This window comes from Haliotis rubra, unplaced genomic scaffold (genome assembly GCF_003918875.1).
Source record: "Haliotis rubra isolate DU_JTF1 unplaced genomic scaffold, ASM391887v1 Scf845, whole genome shotgun sequence".
NCBI lineage: Eukaryota > Metazoa > Mollusca > Gastropoda > Lepetellida > Haliotidae > Haliotis > Haliotis rubra.
The window spans coordinates 189742-212050 of NW_025767574.1; the positions used below are offsets into that span (position 1 = coordinate 189742).

A 22309-nucleotide genomic window follows, 5' to 3' on the forward strand; every position below is an offset into this window, starting at 1 on the left:
ACATCTATTTTCTTCTGCAAGTTTATGACACTATCTCCAAATATGGCGACGTCGTCCGCAAATAATCAGATAGATAATGCATCTACAGTTTCATCAATGAATGCACCACTGTATTCGCTATTCACAATATCGTTTACGAGTTCCTCTATATATAGAATAAATAAAACGGGAGACAGTATACAACCCTGTCGGACTCCGGCTGTCGACTTAAATACATCAGTTATAGTCTGCTTACTGCACCTCACAGCTGCTCTCACATTCGAATACATATTGCGAAGCAGAGAGGTTATTTTGCCATGTAAACCATTATTCAAAAGAACATACATTAATTTATTCCTATCAACAGTGTCGAAAGCTTTTTTGAAGTCTACAAATATACAGTAGAATTTGCCGCGTTTTTTTCTTATGTATTTATGAATTATTGAGTTAAGTATGAATATCTGGTCAATTGTACTGTAATTGTTTCGAAAGCCAGCTTGTGACTCAGAGAGTAGTTCTTTGGTTGATATCCAGGATTTTATACGCGTGTCAAGTATTGATGTAAAAACTTTACTTATAATGTCAAGAAGCGCTATTCCCCTATAATTATTAGGATCATCTCTATTTCCTGTCTTGTGCAATGGGACTATAATGCCTAAATGCCAAGCTTCTGGCAGTTTCCCCGTATTTTCATTGAAAAGACGTTTATAGAAAGGTGACAATACATGACACGTAGCTTTGATAGCCTCCGCCGGGATACCATCTGCCCCAGGGGATTTACCGTTTTTCAAGTTATGAACTGATTTTCTAATTTCTTCCTCCGTAATTTCTTGGTCGCAATTTGTAACATCATGGTTATCGATAAAGTGTTGTACATCATATCAAAGTGGGATTTATGGTCGTTATGTGGGTTGAGCAGTGAACTGAAATATTCAAACCAGTTATCAGCTGATATGTTACAACAACTGCGTTTCGATTCGCTGTGTTTCTTAATGGCCTTCCAAAAGTCTTTACATATATTGCTCTTTGCTGCATCTAAAATTTCATTTTCAATATCTGTCTCATATACCGCTTTTTTGTGGTTGCATAGCTTTTTAAAGTCTTGTTTTGCATCGAGATACTCGGTGCAATGCACAGGATCGGCTGTCGCTCTAAATCTATCGAGAAGTGTATACTTTCGGCGTTTTAAAATTTCACATTCTTTGTCGAACCATTTAGGTTGTGTCTGTTCGTGCTTTGGTCTGTGGGTCTTGCGTGTATGGGAGTGTTGGGTATCAGTTAGAGAAAAACAGTGTCTGAAAAGGTCAAGCAAGCAGGTTACGGTTTTATTAATGTCAATATGGATATTGTTATCAAAGTTCTGTGTGAAAGTATCAATGGAACTGCACATAATATCCACAAACTCACCGAGCTGCTCCGGTCTCCACGCGTACCTGTCGAATGCATGTGACTGAGTGTGAGTGTGTGCTGCACGTGCGGGACCAGCTGTCGGGTCACGTGACAACAACAGGCTTACTGTAATCGGGAGGTGGTCAGACTCTGTTCTTGTGATTATTTCAAAATCTTTATAATAATCATATAAATCTGTGGGCACAATACGATAGTCTACCACGCTGTTACCTTGTAGCCCAATAAATGTGAAGTTCCCTTGGTTACCTGACCCCGATCTCCCGTTTAAAATGTGTACTTTCATATATCTACACACCTCTAATAACTGTTTGCCATGGGTATTTAAGACATTGTCTCTGGACTTTCTCGGGATACTGAAAGAATCTGAATCATAATCCTGTTCATCAATAGGAAGATAGCCGACACTATCGTCCTCTATAAAGCACTGTTCTTGACCAATACGTGAGTTCAAGTCACCAAAGAATGTAAATATAGCATCAGGGTATTCAAGATGAAGCAAAATTAGTTTCTCCTCTAAAAGTTCTATTCCTGTACGATCCTGTGACTGCTGTGCCAAGGTTGTAGAGTCTTGCACGTAGACAAAACCAAATATGTGGGTCTGGGCGTGGATGCTGGTCAGGAAGAATACGCAGTCCGTCCATTCACTGTGTATACGGGTGAACAGTGTGGATACAGGCTTCCTGATGTACACAGCAATCCCACCGCTGTATCTCCCCACAGAGTGAGTCCTCTCCCTTACACACTGGTGACAGGTGTACTCTGGAAAAGTATTTACAAAACCTCAAGCAAATTGCTTTTGTTAAGTTCCAGACTCACGATCCCCATTTTGTTTGACTTTTGTCTTGGTACCCCACAAAAATGCAAAATCTGCAATATATGCACCACAAACTTCAGCAAACAAAATGTGCAAAAAACTTGTTTGACTTAGACAGAAGTCCGCTAGAATCATACTTAGGTATTAAAGTGGATAAAAATGCAATTTGAAACTACAATGGCTTGTTAAAGTGACTCCCCCCTCCATATTTACTGAAAGATCTTATTCTGGAGACACTACCCACCCCCTTTCAGATGACGTAATCATAAGGACAAAACTTATTATTATGTTTTCATTTATTCATACATGATGCCAAGGGTTCAAACTAAATACTGAATGGTCACACAAGTGTAAGCTCTCAATATATTGTAAACAATGTGAGCTTGAATATCTGGGCACAATGGTTTTGAAAGAATAAAACAAGGGTGTCCTTAAAAAACAGCCCCCGTCTAAATATTATTCAAGCAAATCCAAATTTTTGAATGTTTATTATGACGGGGAGTCATCCAATACTATTCTAAACATATGTTATAAGATATTATCTGAGGACCGCATACTATACTGAAAGCCATTAAAAATGCAATTTGACATTCATACTTTCTTTACTCACACTAATTTCAACATATATAAACCTAACTGGCAGATATGTTTTAGGTGAACATCTGTGAATAATTTCATCTGAAAATGTCCAGTCAACAACAACATCAGTGACGCAACAACGACACCAAAGCGAGGAGGGGTCACTTGAAGTCAGTATCGTGTGTGTCCACTGTGCGCTGCAAGACATGCTCGCAGACTTTGGGGCATTGAAAGACACATTGTTGACGTCCATATGCAATGATAAGTTAAACCTGGATTCATCTGAAAAAATGACATCTGGCCATGTCCTGTTGCCAAGATTGGTCCCATTTGCTGCCCATCGCTGTCTGGCAAGTCTGTGGCGATGCAATAAGGTTGGACCACGGTACGGGTGACGACACCGGATGTTGAAGGCAGCAAGGCGTCCTCGCACCTTTTGGGCGCTGAAATGACGTTGACTTGTCCCATTTGTCCTCCTTGCCTAATCATCAGCTGTTTGGAACCGATTTCGCAAGTGTGAAACTCGGATATTGCGGTTTTGTCGAGCTGTTATCAAAGGTGGTGCACCAGGCCGCGGACGATCAGCAACACTTCCGGTAGCCCGAAAACGTTGTCTGAGTCGACTTACAGTGGATGGATGCACATTAAAGTGCCTGGCAATCATCACATCTGAAGCACCTTGGCTGACCATACCGATAACCTGATTCCTTTCGTCTTGTGTCAAGTGTGGCATTTTCTCAAAGTGATTGAGTTCCACAATTCCTTGTGCTTTTACAGGGCCTGGGTGCAGGTAATGCATGTGCACAACGTGTTTCATGAATGTGGTTGTGTTTACGAGAAATGTCAAAGGTTCAGTTTTAAGTATCAAAGTTCATGGGAGAGGAATGCTCCTGGACTCGGACTCGAAATGGGCCAGAATAACAGCCTTTTATCCCTACATCCTCTGTATCGCAGGAAAAAATCTTCAATAGAACTTTTGTAAGTTTCAGGACAACAAATACCTATTGCGTTTTTAATGGCTTTCAGTATATTATCCAAACGGTACCAAATGGCAGATAGTTTCTCATTTTCTGTAATTTGTAAAGAAATATTATACCCCAATCTGTTATGATGACTAATATCTCGTTAACCACATTACCCACATATGTGAAATTTTGTATATGGCATTGCTAATAATTACTTCAAACTATTAGACATCGAGAATACAGTTAGGCTGACTACTTTTTGAACGCCCCTCGTATGCATATATAATGGTATTACCTCAACATTCCCTTATTTCTCTATGTATGCAGTCAGTCTATGGCGAGGAAACATGTACCAAGTTAATGTTCGACCTTACACCGATGATGAGGGTTCAAAAGTCGGACAAATATGTCCCTGAAATGTTTTGTTCTCAAAATCAGGGAAAACTTCAAGCAATAACGAATGTGATCATGTGCTAAATAAGTTGTTTACAACAGGATTATCAAAGGTGAACTGGATTACCGAGGTCCATTTTGTTCCTCAACCATGACGTTTACGTCTGGCACAAAGGATCGCCAGGCTTGTCAGCAAACATGCGGCCACTAGTTCCAAGAGTTCGACGATGGTGAGTATGCTGGCCCCAAGAAACAGTCCAATCTGGCCACCAATATTGGCTGCACAAGTAGACAATCTCATGTCAGCTTGACATTAAGTATGCGTGGTTAGTATTTCTGTGTCAACAAGGTGTCAATGGCAGTTCTATCTTTCAAAAAGATAATAAAGTTTATCCTTTTGGAGAAGAAACTAAACACATGAACAAGAACAACACATTTGTAAGTCTTTCCAGTAAACTATTCTGTATAAATTGTATTTAGTGTACTGTGAGAGCAATGTTGAACATGCTCATTTGCCTAAAACGTTAAAAGCAATAATTCGGTGCTATCGAACCAAGGATCACAAACCAGTCGGATCACGGACTACATTGTTCTTCTACAGGGCAAGTTACTGAGACCCAACTAACTTGAAAACTTTGTCCCCAAGAAAGGCATTGAATTACAACAGAAAAATAGACCTTGATACCGACCAAATATTTCACCCAACTCCAGTTCTGGTATGTGCTCGGTCCTTTCAACTACCATGCTGGCAAGTCTGATTTGTAGAACCAGGTAATTTTGTCTGGATGATATAAGGAAACATGAGTAAAGAGTTGCTCCACAGAATCTGCTGAGATTATAAATTCAGTGCCAAAAACTATAGGTGTATGCTTTGTTGTAATTGTTGAGACATGTTTTCATTGTTATTTCTTAACTATCAAGTTCCTATGCATCTTGATGAGTAAATTCAAAGATATATCAAATCAGTGTAGATCCGAGAAACGATGGGTGGTTTGCTGTAGTACCATGGATGAACCTGTATGAACTATCTTTGTTAGTTCTTTGATGTAATGATTGTAATCGTATCGGGCATATTGTTTGCACAATCACTTATCTATGCAATTTGTAATTTTAAAGATGGACTACTAATTTATCAAAGATATGCTTCACCACAGATCAATTCTCACCTTATCTTGTCGGGGGTATATGCCGCATTCAGTAAAGTAGTCGGGAAGGTGACATTTGATGGCAGTACCATGGATGATACCTGCATGTCATACGATGTCTCTTCACATGGGTACTGACATGCACAACTCTTCCCCATCCTGACTTCCCACTGTACTTGATCTAAACACAAATAAAGAGTTTTGCATTAAGCAAATCCATATGGCCCTAAGTGATATGGTGTTAGTAAGTTGTATTTCACCATTATTGTGTAAGTTTATATTGACTTTACTGGTCACTATGTGTCATGTGGAAAGATGTTCGCACACTATATGTATACATTACACACACATCATGACACCAGTTCCTGTTAAAAAAATTGTGTACAATATACAAGGATTCTCTCTGCCTGTTCCCTTCCTTTTTGTACCAAAACGGTTTTAAGAGGGAGAACTCGTTTTCAATTCAGAAAGAGTTTGCTTGAAACAAGGAGCCTTTGCATGTTTGTTTATGGCAGCCATCGGCAGTTGAGGATGCGCTTACCCTGTTGCAACTTCATTGTAGCGTCAGTATGTTATAGTGATGTTTAGACACACGCTTATAATATGGTCGTGCCTTTGCGGTTTTACTATGGACAGTCCACAAATATAATGCATCTGTACCACGAAAATGTCAGTGCTGTATATATAGGATCTACGCGTTTGTAATTTCAGTGAAATGGAAATGATCTTACCGTAACATGTTTTCACTTCCTTCACAGAGCAGTGTCGTAAACTGACTCTTGCTGAAAAATATATCACCAGTCAATGTAATACAAAACACCTATGCAACTAGAAGTTCGAATTTAATAATTCAAATGTGTTTAAATGCCACAGGTTCAAGAAACTATCTTAAAATAAAGTGAATCTTTTCTGCATTGTAAAATTTTATTTGTGTATGGTTAAGGTTAAATGGGAAAAGGAAAAAGAACCTAAACCCACAACTTAGAAGGGATTCCAACCAATAGTTTCAAGAAATGCCCTAAGTAAGCGTATTCTGTGATATCATTTTGAGACTTATATCAAAATTGCAGGAACTGTGTTTTTGCTTTCTTGGGATGTATAGGTTTCATTTCTTTTGAAAATGGTAAAGGTACTTTGCTGGGGTTCCCATCCGGCTGTGCAGTTACAGGCATTCATGGCAGCCTTATTTGAGCACTCCTGGAGACATCCGTCAAAGCTGTACACCTTGAACCACTCCAGAGGGTTGACAAAGTCCGAGGCTGTAGTGTCTATACAATCCGTCCCGCGGGTATTATAGGGGTCAGGAAGGTACTTCATCTGAGGGCATGTATCAACAGACGCATCTTAACAACATCGTAAGCACATGGTATTTGTTGGCAAAGATGGATTCGAGATGCATGAGATTGTATGCTCTAATCCGACAGGCGTGTCCAAGATATTGATGGCCCTGCAATTCATTGTGCAGGGTTGTGTCTCTTCCGAGTGCCAGAAACATCCAACACTGGTTCGAATCCTAGTTTGCCATCATTGTGCTTCCACCTTTTTCAGCCCACTTTTTCCACCACTTTGCTGGGAATTTACCAGATTCTCGTTATTTAAACGGGTGAAATTAACTGATTTTGATGTTATGTTGTGTGTACTTATAAACCTACTCTGCATTTTAACTCAGGACTCAAAATTGATTTTTTTTTAGACATAATTCCCTCTTGACAAAAACTCACCTTCTTCTTTGTCAGCCCTATGCGTGTCGACGTCCCGACCGATACACCAATCAATGAATGATCATTGTAGCTTGGCGCTGTTTCAGGTTCATCGATATATACCTGATTCAACAAAAAGAAGATGACATTGTAGGACCGAATTGGAAGTTTATGAGTGAGTGAGTGAGTTCAGTTTTACGCCACTTCTAACAATATTCCAGCTATGTCACGGCGCGGAAGTTTAAGAGTGCTCCCTTCATACCAAATATACATGCCATTATATTTGGTATGAAAACATGATGGCTTCTTTTTGAAGCCCGACTTTAAATTTTTAGCAAACTAAACCAAGTTAGAAATAACTGACTTAAATATTCTTTTCCCGGTTATTATACTGCTTCTTGGATTTTTAGCAATGTTTCAGCTATATGACGGCAGTCTGTAAATATTTGAGAATGGTTGAGACAAACCAGTGACTGAAATTATAAGAAAGGATCCACATTGTCAGAGTGTGTTGTACAGAAAATCAATGAAGTCATGCACTCTGGCAATCTGAATCTGATAGATAGAATTGTCTGACGTTAAGTCATCTGAATTAATGGCAAAATGTTGGTCTGGAAATGTCAGTGATTGTTATACTACATTCGTCTTAGACTATGAACACATTTAATATAGAGTCGTTTGCTATTAGACTCCAAGGCACATGTGTGTGCCTGTCAGAATTATATTTACCTATTATGATATTTACCTGTACCCCTGCCTCGTATGTAGCTCCCTCCAGATAGGTATCTTGCATGATGTCAATAGACATTAACAGTGCTGTGTGTTCCGACTCAAGAGCATTGACATCAGCGTTAGCGTTGAAGGTGAAGCAGCGATGATCTTGCTTCTGACTGTAGTTCAGACTTTCCGGGAGGATTCGGTTATTTTTGAAGAATATGACTTTGAAAATATCTTCTTTTTTGTATTCCCCACCAGCCCAGAATTTGACATTATCCAGTTTATCGAGCTCTCTCCCTTCCTCTCCGTCCCAGTCAACTTGCGGTGACATGTGTGCTAGGTACCCAAAGCTGCGAAGATAACGTAGCTCTGCGTTAGTTAGGTTCTGTTTGCTTATGTCAAACTTGTTCAGGGTGCATATAGTGATAGCAGGAAACCTAATCTGTTGTTTGCGTTCTCTCGTAATCTTGGTGATGAAGCTGTAGCTGTAGTACTTCTTGTAAAGATCAACCAGCGCACTCAGACTCACCCCAATCATTGTTAAAAGCAGCAATGCCCATAATATTCTGAAACAGTAATATACACTGGTTTACTGCTTTTTAGAGACAACGTTTGTAGAATTATTGATTCTCATTTGTTCTCGGTCACTTTCGGTTTTGATTTTGACTAGACACAGTGATCAGCTTAGCAATGATTTTACTGACTGGGTTGCACGTAAAAATAGTGTAAAGAGGCAATCACACGTATGTGTTTCGGATCGTAAGAGTGAGTGAGTGAGTGAGTTAATATTTAACGTCACATCGGCAATATGTCAGCCATATCGTGACGAGAACGTTTTACATTGAAATGACATATGTGTATATTATAAAACCTGTCATCGAAGGACAGTAAAACAACTAGAATATCACAATTTGATTTAAAACAAGTGTGGAAGGTTAAAACTAATAGCACTATTAGGACAATACAAGATAAAAACAGGCTATAGATCGCCAACAACTGAAGGTCGATCACCATACTAGGGACCATGGGGACTTACAGTACATTTGCTACCTGCATGGACCCTAGCTGGATTTACACCATCCCTTCAGCCATTGACGTTTATACTGAGATTTTAGCCACACATTAAAATGACAAAAATACTACGATTAAAAACCTGGTAGACTTAAATTTACTTGAAATGTTTTGGGACTTAAGTACCCTCTCAGGAGGACAATAATTTTACGCTACTTCAACCCCCTTTGAGGGTACAGCCACTAACGATCTCAGTTACTAATCTAAACTACCAATAATAAAATATATATTTATTTACAAATCAGTTAACAAGTCTAATTTTAAAAGGCAATAATTAAGTGAGAACTTATATTACTAAAAAGATCCTTCATAGTTTGTGATTTGAAATAGATATCCCTTGTGATGGAATATTCAACACAGTCTGTGATTCTTTCATCACAAGGGATACAAAATGGAGGATCCTCACATTTTAATAGGTACTCATGAGTATATCTTGTATGGCCAATGCGACATCGTCGCATGATGACCTCTTCAAATCTGGATTTGACAACCCAAGTTGGTGAAACCCATATAAGGTTTTACTTCATGTCATTTGTTAATACCTACTTTGGTGTCCCACTTCTTCTGCATCAGAACACGGATGTAAGTTCTAATTCTAGCTTTGCAATCAGAGTATGGAATAAGAAGTGGTGTCACAGATTTATTGAGTGCTGCCTTAGCAGCAAGATCAGCCATTGTATTCCCAGAAATGCCAACGTGGCTGGGTAACCAACAAAAGACGACGTCGCATTGGCCAGTAGCAAGCTCATTATACAATTCAATAATTTCTATTAAAAGTGGATGTTTACAAGAATGATTTTTAATAGCCTGAAGACACGAAAGAGAATCGGAAAAGATGATGTATTGTTTATATTTACGGTGTTTATTAATATATTTAAGAGCTGTTTATAAGGCGTTAGCTTCTGCTGTGAAAATAGAGCTATTATTTGGCAGTGGAGAAGATATTGTTCTGGATCCAATGACAGTGGCACAAGCCACCGCGCCACCATCCTTGGATCCATCTGTAAATAAGGATTTATATGTATTATATATATTTCTTAATTGACTAAATTCTTGTTTATACTGTAAATCATTAGTTTCGTATTTTTTAAATGTGGTTAATGTTAAGTCAACGTCTGGCCTCACCAATTGCCAAGGAGGAGAAGAAAGAAGGCGAGAAGGAGATATATTGTCCAGCTCAATTCCGGCAGCAGCAATGTGCCCAAGAGGCAAAACAAGAGAAGACCTTTTGTTATACGAATCCTCATAAAGAGGATTGAAGACACAGTTAAATGCAGGGTTAGACTCGTTAGAATATAGTTTGGTAATATATTGTAAAGATAATTTAATACGGCGTTGGGAAAGAGAAGGCTCATCTGCCTCGACATAGAGACTATCAACTGGAGAAGTTCTAAATGATCCAAGACAAAGTCTTACACCTTGGTGGTGAACAGAATCAAGTAGTTTAAGGTTGCTTTTGCAGGCTCCGCCATATACGATCGAGCCATAATCAAGTTTAGATCACACCAACGATCTGTATAAGTGAAGGAGGGTAGTATGATCCCCTCCCCACTTTGAATTGGAGACAATCTTTAACAAATCGAGTGCCTTCAGGCATTTAGCTTTAAGGGATTTAATATGTGGCAGGAAAGTTAAATGGGAATCGAAAATTAGGCCCAAGAATTTGGCCACCTTTACAACTTAGATGAGAGTGACATTTAAAGATAGTTCTGGGTCCTTATAAGGCTTATATTTTCTACAAAAATGTATACAATTAGTTTTTGATTTAGAAAATTTAAAGCCGTTTTCAAGACACCATTTATTTATTTTGTTTAAACGTAACTGCAGTTGCCGTTCAATAGTATGCATATTTTTACCACGACAAGAAATATTGAAATCATCCACAAATAATGATCCATCAATATTATTGAATCATTTACAACCGTTGATAAACTATTGATCTTGATGCTTAACAGTGTGACAGACAAAATACTGCCTTGTGGGACACCCTGATCCTGATTATAATGATCAGACAGGGTTGAACCCACTCGCACTTGAAATTGGCTGTCTTTTAAAAACTGTGATATATAAAGAGGCAAACGGCCTCTCAAACCAAAATCATGTAAATCCTTCAAAGTGCCATTCCAGGTCGTATCATAAGTTTTCTCAAGATCAAAGAAAATTGATACAGCATGTTGTTTACTTACTATAGCATTTTTAACAAAGGATTCTAAACGTACCAAATAATCAATGGTACTACGATTTTTCCTGAAACCACATTGGTTTCAAGATACCAAGTTAATCTATTATTCACAATACGTTCCATGGTTTTACAGACACAGCTAGTTAGAGATAACGTCTGTAATTAGACGGATCCCTGCCAAGTTTTGGTATTGGGACTACAATGGCATTACGCCACGAAGGAGGAAATTCTCCAGACGTCCATATTTGGTCAAACTTGTCTAAAAGTGTCATCAGACATGGTTCAGGTAAGTGTTTCAGTAGCTGGTAATGTATATTATCATCACCCGCTGCAGTGTCATGAGCTTGCTCAAGAGCAGTATGTACCTCATGTAATGAAAACACTTCGTTACAATCTTCACCGTTATTTGATTCGAAATTAAGTTTTGTCTTTTCCTGTTGTTTCTGATATCTCTGAAACACAGGGACATAATTTGCCAATGATGAATATTTGGCAAGAGTTTCGCCAATTTTATTTGCAATTGTAGACTTGTCAGTAATTAAATTATCACCATCTTTAAGATGGTGAACAGCAGATTTTGAACCTTTGCCTTTAATTCTTTGAACCATGTTCCATACCTTAGACATTGGCTTTCGTGAATGAATTTTTGAGACATAATTTCTCCGAGACTGTCGTTTGTTTGTACGACACACTTTTGCATTGAGTATTTTAATTTTTTTAAGTTATGGACAGTTGGATGATGGCGGAAATAACGCTCTGCCTTTTACCTCGCTTTTCTGGCTTGTCTACAATCTGTATTAAACCATTGTTTTCGTACATGTGGAGTCGTAGAGGACTTTGGTATACACTCATCAGCTATTTGCTTTAAAACGTCAGCAAACTTTTGAATGGAATAAGTTATACCACTGAAATATTCAGGTCGCAGTTTCGATTTACATATAGTATACAATTTACATATTGTATACGATGGAGAATCAGATGGAGTTATTTCTGAAAGGATAGTTGGGAAGTGGTCACGTCCACAAAGGTCATTATGAACAGACCAATCAAATTCATTCAGGAGGTTAGGATCTGCAAGAGACAAATCCAGAGAAGAATAAGTGCAAGTTGCAGGATGCAGATAGGTGATTGAATCATCATTAAATATGCACAGGTCATTATTGGAAATGAAATCTTCCAGTATTTTGCCTTTAGTATTAGTGATAGTACTGCCCCAGAGTGGGTTGTGACCGTTTAGGTCACCAATAATAACACATGGCTTTGGGAGTTGATCATAGAGTGATTGAAGTTCAGTCAGCTGAAGGTTCGATGAAGGCGGAATATACAGAGAGCATAACGTAAAGGGGGAAGAATAATGATAGTCTTCAAACTGACGTAGATACGTCTCTTGCAGACAGAACGCTGATGGTGTTAAATCCTGGATTAATTGCTGTATTTCATTAAAATTTGTCCGGAGTGCTCTACAGTTCTACTGCACGATATTGTTAGATAGATCTTTTAGGCGGATTAATTGGGGATCTACCCCGCACCGTTTTCGAGGGCGACAAGCTATGTGCCCTAGAATGTACGTTTTCGGACACGTCCATGTCCTCAAGTGATCCGTATTTGTTAAATAATTTGATTTTATCATCTGACCCTTTTGAGGCTCTGCCACTTTGTTTCTTCAAAGAATCTGGCTTCGGTTTGCCTTTTGTTGAATGTTTAACGTTGATTGAGACTTTTGAGTTGACTGAGAAGATGTGTCACGGTCATAAGATGGTTCTGATTGGATTTGGGGCGTACCAGGAAGTGGTTCTGCAGTTTGTGTAGATATTGCAGATGAGAATATCAGAGGACATTCAGATTTAACAAAGGTCAAGGTTGTCTGACAGCATGCAGATGATTTTGTTATTCTAGTTGTCGCTTCTGACGGTGTTCTGGTGATAGAAGCATAGCTCTGTTTATGCTCTGAGCTTTGAACTAGTTTTTTGGCATCTGCAAAACTAAGGTTTTGGGTGAATTTGATTTGATTTATCTCCATTTGACGTTTCCAAACAGGACAGCTTTTAGAGTAAGAGGAATGATCCCCTGCACAGTTTGTACATTTTTTGACAATACTGTCACAATCTTCTGTTGTATGCGTCTTCTCACAACAGTGAGCACATACAACAGACAATGTGCAATTATTGACGCCATGACCGAACTTTTGGCAATTGAAACATCTTAGAGGGTTTGGAATGTACGTTTCTACATTGATGTTACAATAACCTGCTTTAAGAGATTTTGGAGCATTTGGTGACGAAAATGAAAACAAGTAGGTATTGGTTTTTAGAACAGCATCATTTTTCCGGGTTGTGAAACGTTTTACATAGAGTACGCCTTGATCTTTCATCTTAGAGACAATGTCAAGTTCTGACATATCTGCAAACAATCGATCACGGTCTCTGATGATTCCTTTGCTTGTGTTTAAAGTTTTATGACCTGTGACTGTGACTGGAACGCCGACAAACGATTCTGTACTCATAAGGTTGGCGGCTTGTTGCCGTTTTCCACATTCAACAAGCAAAGCACTGGAACGTAAACGTTTAATATTTTTAACTTCACCAGCAATGCCTTGAATACCCTTAGATATGGCAAAAGGGTTCAACTTTACTGGTGTCTTGTCGACAGTTTCAATTACAAGAAATCGTGGCCAGTATTCAATGGACGTGGACAGTCGTTGATCATTATCAACTGGATCAGTGTCCAGTGGACGTTTGTTTTTTTTCAAGGGGGTTTCGTAAGCCATGGTTAAGTTTTCAAGTTTCGTCATCCGAGCTCCCCACCCACCACGGAGTATCACAAGGACAATGCTAAAAACAAGCGGATCTCCGACTTGCAGCACCAAGGATGCCCGGATGATATACACCAGCAGAAAAATTAAAAGATGAATGATTCCACCAGATTGGCCCATGAGCCACCGCCTTCTAGGCATGACTCTAGGCAAAACACATACATGAAATTGTGTACTTGAAATTCTCAGTTAAAAAAATTGCCAAGACTTAAATATATCATCTAATAATATTCAAATTTTGTGCAACATTATATAGTTGTAGCACAGGGCTTGGCGTGACCAGCCGATTGATAGAACCGGGCCAGTTCTACCACCTGTCTAGGTGAAGTAAGAGGCGAAGTGGTGTGTTGGGCAAAGGAACGCTGTTCCTGGAACCAGTGCCCTCAACCACCAGACTCCCGTCCTCCACCGACACAGGGTCGCAACCCACGGCAAACGGGTTGGTGGATCAAATATACCCCCGGGTCCACAACGGGGGGTTGAAGAGCGCTTAGCGTTACCCAGCACCAACCACGAGGAGGTGGCTCTTCACGGGTGCCTCGGATCGTAAGAAATGAGACCTTGAGAGTTTAGAACAAATACTGAGTTCGATACTATATATTTCAAGCTGTATTCTCTTTATCATATAAATTCTAAAACTCTTGTCACAAAAAGACATTACACATTTTCCTGAATTGTGCGATATACAATGTCAAAGGTGTTTGGGTTTTGACAACAGACAATATAGTTCTAACTAAAACCTGTTTTTTATGAAGTGGCGTAACATATTTGATCCACATACCATAAATTATCTCATTACATTTCCTAAGCTCTTGTATTGCTCGTCATGGAGACGATTTATAGTTATTTCATAAGACTAGATACAATATAAGTATCTCATTGTTGAATATGACATTTAACAGCGTTTAACACTATAAACAGTATAACAAATGGGCATTATATTTGGCCATCTAAATATGACACTAATGCACACGTCTAGGTGGCATATAGGGAATATTCCAGGGAGACTCCTTCAGTCCTTTGCTTTTTTGTTTGTCTTTAAATCCTTTGAGCTTCCTGCACAATAAAGAGGAGGGTTACCATCCTACTCCTCAGCACAGATCCCCAACATCGCTTACTCATCTCTTTCGCCTGGATTACATCGAGCGCCCTGCCAAAGGAGATACCAATTTGAAACAGCAGGTTCTCCTTGTCGAGTCATTTTTTAATGATATTGGCATGGCATTTGGACTCGACAAATGTAATACTCTTCATCTGAAACGTGGCAAGGTAACTAATGGCGGATCGGTCAAGTTACAGGGTGACGAGTTACTGAGTATCTTGTGGAAGATCATATGCCTACAGCTATCATGGAATGTAAGTTCGAGACAAGCTCCAGAATGTAAAGATTCAAGGCAAATTTCGGACTGTGTATAAACTCACTTACAGAAAATCGGGAGCTTAGAGCTAAATGCTCGAAACAAGGTCAAAGCAACCAATACGTTTGCTGTGCCAGTTCTTTTCTATTCCTTTGGCGTAGTTGATTGGACAGAACAAGACATCCAGAGTCTTGACCGCCTGACCAGAAGGATCATGTCTGATAACAGAGCCCACCACCCTCGCTCCTCTCTCAATCGTTGCCAAGTGTTGAAGTTAATCAAGGCATTCCTTCTGACCTCGAAAAAGATGGGTTTCTGGACCCAAGTGTTGTGAACGTCACTATCCTTGATGACTTACTGTTGACAGCGAGCAAAGAACCACGCATTGCAGATCTCTTTGCCAAAGGAAGTCATCATCATAATCTCCCTGTGATAGCCTTGAACCAGAATTTGTATTACAGCAAAGACCCTACTCAAAGAAGAAACTGTCATTATCTGCTTCTGTTCAGCAATCCTATTGATAAACAACCCATCATGATTTGGCAAGGCAAATGTATCTAGAATATTATAAATATTTCATCGACCCATTCCAAAGAGCTACCCAGAATCCTTATGGATACTTGTTGGTGGATGTAAAACCGCAAACACCTCTCCATTTGCGACCTTGTCCCAATGCATTCAGTTTAAAGTAGACCTCCAAGCTAAGACAATTCAGTGCAAGACTTACAGAGTGAGCAGATGTGAAGAAAACCTCCCAACAATGCCATCTTGTGACGTCTGTGGACTCAAAAGCAGGATTTGCAAAACACAGAAAAAACTGGTGTCCCCAAAAGTCCTCAGTGAGTCGACGTGGGATACCCCAAGTGGGATTCAAAAGGAATTGGGAGGAAGACAAGTTCTCTGCTGTGGAGACACCTTGTCATCTGGCGGACTGTGACTACTGTGGTCAGGTGTTAAGCATATACCACAACTTATAAAGACATTTACATGATAAACACTCTCGGGATATGGAAAATGATGGTAAGGAATCTTTAAGTGATGTTAAAGATGATGAAAATAAGAAGAAAAACAAGATGGATAACCTGGACAAATGTATTTACATATGCACAAGTTGAATAAAGACTTTTTCCATGAGAAGCAACAGCTGTACAAGGAAAGAGGTCTAACTGAAGAAATTAATATGGAGCACTTTTAAAGAGACATATGCACGATTGATTAATATCTGTATTATATGCAGTGGGGTGTAAAGACATAAGAAATACTGAAGCAAGTACAAGACACGAATAATATATATCATGGAGTGTTTTCTGTACAAACTGTACAAATATACTGAAAGCCATTAAAAATGCAATTTGTCATTCATACTTTCTTTACTCACAACAACGACATCACACAAAGGAGGGGTCACTTGCAGTCAATATCGTGTGTGTCCACCGTGCGCTGCAAGACATGCGCGCAGTCTTTGGGGCATTGAAGGACACACATTTCTCAGGAACAGCTGTTGGATGGTCTGCAGCCTCTGATGGTCTGTGGTCTGATCAAGACACCAGCCCCTCCAAAACGATCATGTTCAAGGACAAAGTTTGGCGCAAGTCTTTCTCCTTTACGTCGATAAATCTGTTGACGTCCATCTGCAAAGGATACGTTAAACCTGTTGCCAAGATTGGCCCCATTTGCTGCCCATCGCTGTCTGGCAAGTCTGTGGCGATGCAATAAGGTTGGACCACGGTACGGGTGACGACACCGGATGTTGAAGGCAGCAAGGCGTCCTTGCACCTTTTGGGCGCTGAAATGACGTTGACTTGTCCCAATTGTCCTCCTTGCCTAATCATCAGCTGTTTGGAACCGATTCCGCAAGTGTGAAACTCGGATATTGCAGTTTTGTCGAGCTGTTATCAAAGGTGGTGCACCAGGTCGCGGACGATCAGCAACACTTCTGGTAGCCTGAAAACGTTGTCTGAGTCGACTTACAGATGGATGCACATTAAAGTGCCTGGCAATCATCACATCTGAAGCACCTTGGCTGACCATACCGATAACCTGATTCCTTTCGTCCTGTGTCAAGTGTGGCATTTTCTCAAAGTGATTGAGTTCCACAATTCCTTGTGCTTTTACAGGGCCTGGGTGCAGGTAATGCATGTGCACAACGTGTTTCATGAATGTGGTTGTGTTTACAAGAAATGTCAAAGGTTCAGTTTTTAGTATCAAAATTCATGTGAGAGGAATGCTCCTGGACTCGAACTCGAAATGGGCCAGAATAACAGAATATCCCTACATCCTCTGTATCGCAGGAAAAAATCTTCAATAGAACTTTTGTAAGTTTCAGGACAACAAATACCAATTGCGTTTTTAATGGCTTTCAGTATATATATCTTCGCTGGAAGATTTGATTGGAGATGATGAAGACATGATATCTGATACAGAGAGTGAAGTATTTGGACCGTAGGGGGAAAAGGAACAATAAGATGTTGTAATTCACAAAAGATGTAAAGTAGACTTTGGGAGTGTTCTTATCCTAATATCTACTGATTGAAACAGAGCTGATAACTATTATATGAAATCTGTATATCTGATTGTCTGACTGATATTAAACCAGATAACATAAACATGACCTGTTACTTAAAAGAGATATCCAATATAAATACAATTGATAATGAAGATTAGCTATGACGCTATTGGTGCCTGACTCTGTGGGTGTGGGTTCAAATCCCGGATGAGACTCAACCCAAAATGTACTAGAATTTGAACTTTACTAAGAAAATGTAATCCCAAATATAGCATATGTTACAACTGACCACTTTCTAATTGGCATTGTGTAATCAAAGAAATTAATACATGATAGTGTTTAATTATTACCACTGAATTTATGTGTTTCATCAGAAAACATTTGATACATTTCATAGTCCTGCATTTGTCAGAAGATGTTACCGTTAACAACAGGGTTCGTGTTATGCGCCCCTACACTCTGTTGGAACAATAAAAGGCTAATCAGAATTCATGTGTGTATACACATTGACTATAACCGCGAGGAAGTCAGTATGTAGCGTCTTTATCGATTTAAGTGTTTGGCAACTAATAGCTATTGAAATAGCCTAAAGTCACTGAATTAATAATGGAGTGTTTTATCAACAGGTGAGGCGAGACGGCAGACACTACTGGACACGTCCTTATGACTAGAAATCTTTCTTTTAGTAAAGTAGCTAACAAAAGAGCGATACCTTATTCATTCAAGTACTAGTATACAATTTCACTTAACTGTAAAGTCATTCAAGATGTTCAGCACGCGCCTCTTTAGGGGCCCCCTGACAGGTGTGAGTGCTCAAAAACAATATCAATTCAATTGTCAATAGAAATTTACCGAATCGTGAAGTAGCTAGATTGAGCAGGCAAGCAGTATCTTTGTAAAGAAGAATCACGTATTTGTGGTAGAATGTGTACGGATTTGTGTTGTCGCGCTAATTTATACACAACACATAAAGAATTATTGTACCCAATAATCACTGCATAATACACATTCTATTGTGCTTTGTTGTTTCTCCAAATACTGTAGAAAGAAAGATTTTACTAGAACTGATGTGATGTGATGTCACACATGGAGATGTGAATTCGGCAATGTCGAATGGTGTTTTGATGGTAATCGGAGTTGAAGCATGATTTTTATAGACTTATGCAAAACTGGATTAAACCGGATAATCAGTAAATATCATATGATGTCATATGAATGTTCTATATCTCTGCCTAAACAGGTTACAAATCTGCGAAATGAGGTCAATTTGGATCAAAAAGTAAAAGGTCACACACCTGCGTGATGAGGTGTAATTAGGTCAAGTTTAACCCAAAGTAACCGGAATACTACTCGAGAGGTCATAACAACAGACTATAAGGTCAGTTAAAATGTATGTTTGTCAAACCAACCCCAGAAATGACTAGTCTCAGGTAAGTTTTGCGCAGCCTCTATCCAAGGACTTATTAAGTGGCGAGACGGACAAATACACATTGCAAAAATAACATGCATTGTTCATGACAGTTCACTCAAACGCATTTCGTTCAGTTTGTGTTTATGGAATTAAAAAACATACAACAAAATGCAGCTACTTCGCGGAGTTAAATTTCAGCAGACACTAAGTGCACGAGAATTGCCTGCAAGTGAACCACACCCACTCCCAGATATCAGGTGTTAGAATTTTAGTCGTTTTTTTAAACATCGCTGACAGTGAGACATTAGAAATTTAGAGTTTGGTTGGGAAAGCCAGTCAGTCAGTCCATAGAGATTCATAATTTTAGCTTAGATATTTAGTGGGGTTTAGACAGTAAAGAAAGTTGGATGTTAGATATTCGGGGTTACATTAGTTTAGAATTAGTCGGGTTTTGACTATTAATAGAGTTACAATTTAGATATTAGGAGTTAGTAAAATTAGCTAAATTCTTAGAAATTCATCAACACAAAAGTTTACATATTTAGTTAGGTCTTCACACATTCGTTTTTTAATCCATAAGTTTTATTATATTTAGTTCTTCGGTTCCTCTTTAGAAAGAATTGTTATCACGTTGAGTTCCTGTTTTTACATTTTAGACAATAAGTGTTTAGTTGATTAGATTAATTTTGCAAAAGTTACGTTTTCCACAAAAACCGTCAGAACATGCATAAATATTACGCATTTGTTTCGAACAAATATACAAGGACGCGACATACCTGACTAATATATGCCGCCTCTGACAAGGAACATATTTCCAACCGTGGAGACTGGTATCCTGCAGGAAGGCCTTCCGTAAGTCATGCCACTGCGAAAATACTTCTTCTCGCAATGTTCTACCATCCTTCAGCGTCGGAACCGACTCCACCTTCATGCTGCTATTCTACAGAACTCCAGTGTGAAGGATCTGATTAATGTTTGCTGTATAGTCCCAGAATAGGCTGACAGAACAGGTTTTATTCAGGAGTAGCATCGATGAATTCCCGTGAGTGACAATGCGCTCTGTCCATTGATGTGGTAATGCTGACTTTCAGTATCATGAATGTTTAATGCTTAACAATGTCGGGGCTAGAATGGATATCCTGGGGGAAAGGATTGCATTTAAAGCAGTATGCGACTATTCTTGTGTAAGCCAGTATAATAGCCTGTCCTGTCAAACACATTAACAAATGAGTCGTAAAATGTAAACACGTGGTTTTGTCTAGTCTGTTCTACCTCTGATAATGTTTTTCATTCCGTGATTACTCAATTATCATCAACCATTAAACGTATTTTTTTCTGAACGTTTATAAGTGTGTAATACACTCACACAATAGAATGAGCTATGTCTCTACAGTTACTCGGTGCCTTTAGAAAATTAAGCTGGTGCAATTGGCGGTATATGCAGTGAGTGGAACTTTGTTAAAAGCAGTAAAAATAGAGTCTGTGTGTAACAGTATTTAGACATAGATATATACTACATGTGCAGGAGACATGGGTTGCCCAGACAGGGCAGACAGCGCATTTCACTGAGTTGTGTTCCTTGGAATCGTGGGTTCGAATGCCGGTTTTTGGCAGAAAACTAAGATCTTGGGTTCGAATCCCACTTCGCGACAGAAACCTCCTGTTTAGATGTTATTCAGCAACATACCTGTGTTCTTGGCCTTTGCCAACGTGATGAACGTCTAATGCCTGCATCACTTCAGCCTTTGTTCCTATACCAAGCTGACACACATGTATAACAGAGGCATACTGTTCAAAGCAGCGTTAAACCCAACCCATGCCCTCACTACAATATGTAAATAGATAAAGCAACACATACAAATTTCAATACCAATAGACTTGATAGGAAATACACACAATTTATATAAAAATAAATATACCATTGTACACACTGTATATGAAATAATCGAGATATACAATGTTCCTCTCAGTCAGCAAAAATTATTAGGTCATATTATATGTAATTCGTAGGGTTAAACAGAAGACTGAAGTTTTTTGTTTATTTTTTTTAACTTTCGATATTCATGTCAGTGTCATTTATTCTACACAATCATAGAACAACGTGCATGATATAGCGAAGAAACACGTGATTCTAATACAGTTTCCAAAAGTTTCCATTTTCATCATTTCGTTGGGCACGTATATTTTCCACTTGGTATATATTTTTTATGTATTTATATAAAAACAATAAGTGAGAGAGCAGACAGTGTGGATAGTAGTTATTATTGATGATAACCCCCAACGTTTAGATACATGGAACATAACGAAGCTCATCAAAGGAAGCTCCGAAGGTGCGACTCTTGACGTCGTAGCATTCCACGTAGGGACATCATCCATACAACCCTGTACAACGATGTCTCATAACTTTTGTTATAACTTGACATTCAAGAAGAAATATTTTGTCACATTTTCTCTTGTATATAATATGAAAAATACACATAGATGAATTTTCGAATTGCATCTCTATGTATACCCTTATTTCCTCTCATGAATGGATATTACATTATGTAGGTAATGCTTACAAACCAAACTCATCACTCCGTGTTATTGTTGGTCCTGTCCACCACCACCTGTCCAGGACAAGATGATCGTTTCTGACAATGATTAGTTGATGACTGACTGACTGAGTTTAGTTTTACGCCGCTTTTAGCAATATTCCAGTAACATCACGGCGGGGGACACCAGAAATGGGCTTAACTCATTGTGCCCATGTGGGGAATCGAACCCGGGTCTTCGGCGTGACGAGCCAACGCTTTAACCACTAGGCTACCCCACCGCCCGATTAAGTGATGATGTCAACAAAAGGACAAAGTAGTCAGTGATGGTGAGCTAACAAAAAGCACAATCAGTGCAGGAAATAACATACATGGAACATGACGAAGCTCATCAAAGGAAGCTCCGAAGGTGCGACTCTTGACCTAGCATTGCACGTAGGGACATCATCCATACAACCCTGTACGAGGATGTCTCATAAATCTTGTTGAATATTATGTTTTCGCCCAGGGATAATTTCACAATTGCCCAACTACTAAACTATGTGGATGGTAGTGAAAATGGAGCTTCATTCTATTGAAGTATCACATTTTACCCAAATGGAATTCAGATTTGGGCGTTGTTGGCAGTGCTGTTTAAACTTTGGATGTGGTTGCTCTGGATTGTTCCTCGTGGCTTTCCTTGACCTTATCGCTGTTATTCAATTTCACAGTGATTTTAGTTCAGTGTTGCTAA

The 22309-nt window shown here is 39.1% G+C and overlaps 1 protein-coding gene across 1 annotated transcript; it reads right to left on the minus strand.

Annotated features, from left to right (window-relative positions):
• Positions 1-1277: 1277 nt before the first annotated feature.
• On the minus strand, positions 1278-20010 carry LOC124262562 (acid-sensing ion channel 1B-like). Its single transcript, XM_046697063.1, has 9 exons — positions 19819-20010; positions 7731-8268; positions 7007-7108; positions 6419-6602; positions 6017-6067; positions 5307-5466; positions 4830-4921; positions 4268-4419; positions 1278-2148 (listed from the first exon to the last, which is right to left on the minus strand). The coding sequence occupies exons 1-8, from the start codon at positions 19971-19973 to the stop codon at positions 4286-4288; spliced, it is 1416 nt and encodes a 471-aa protein (XP_046553019.1). The 5' UTR covers positions 19974-20010; the 3' UTR covers positions 1278-2148; positions 4268-4285.
• Between the last annotated feature and the right edge of the window lie 2299 nt (positions 20011-22309).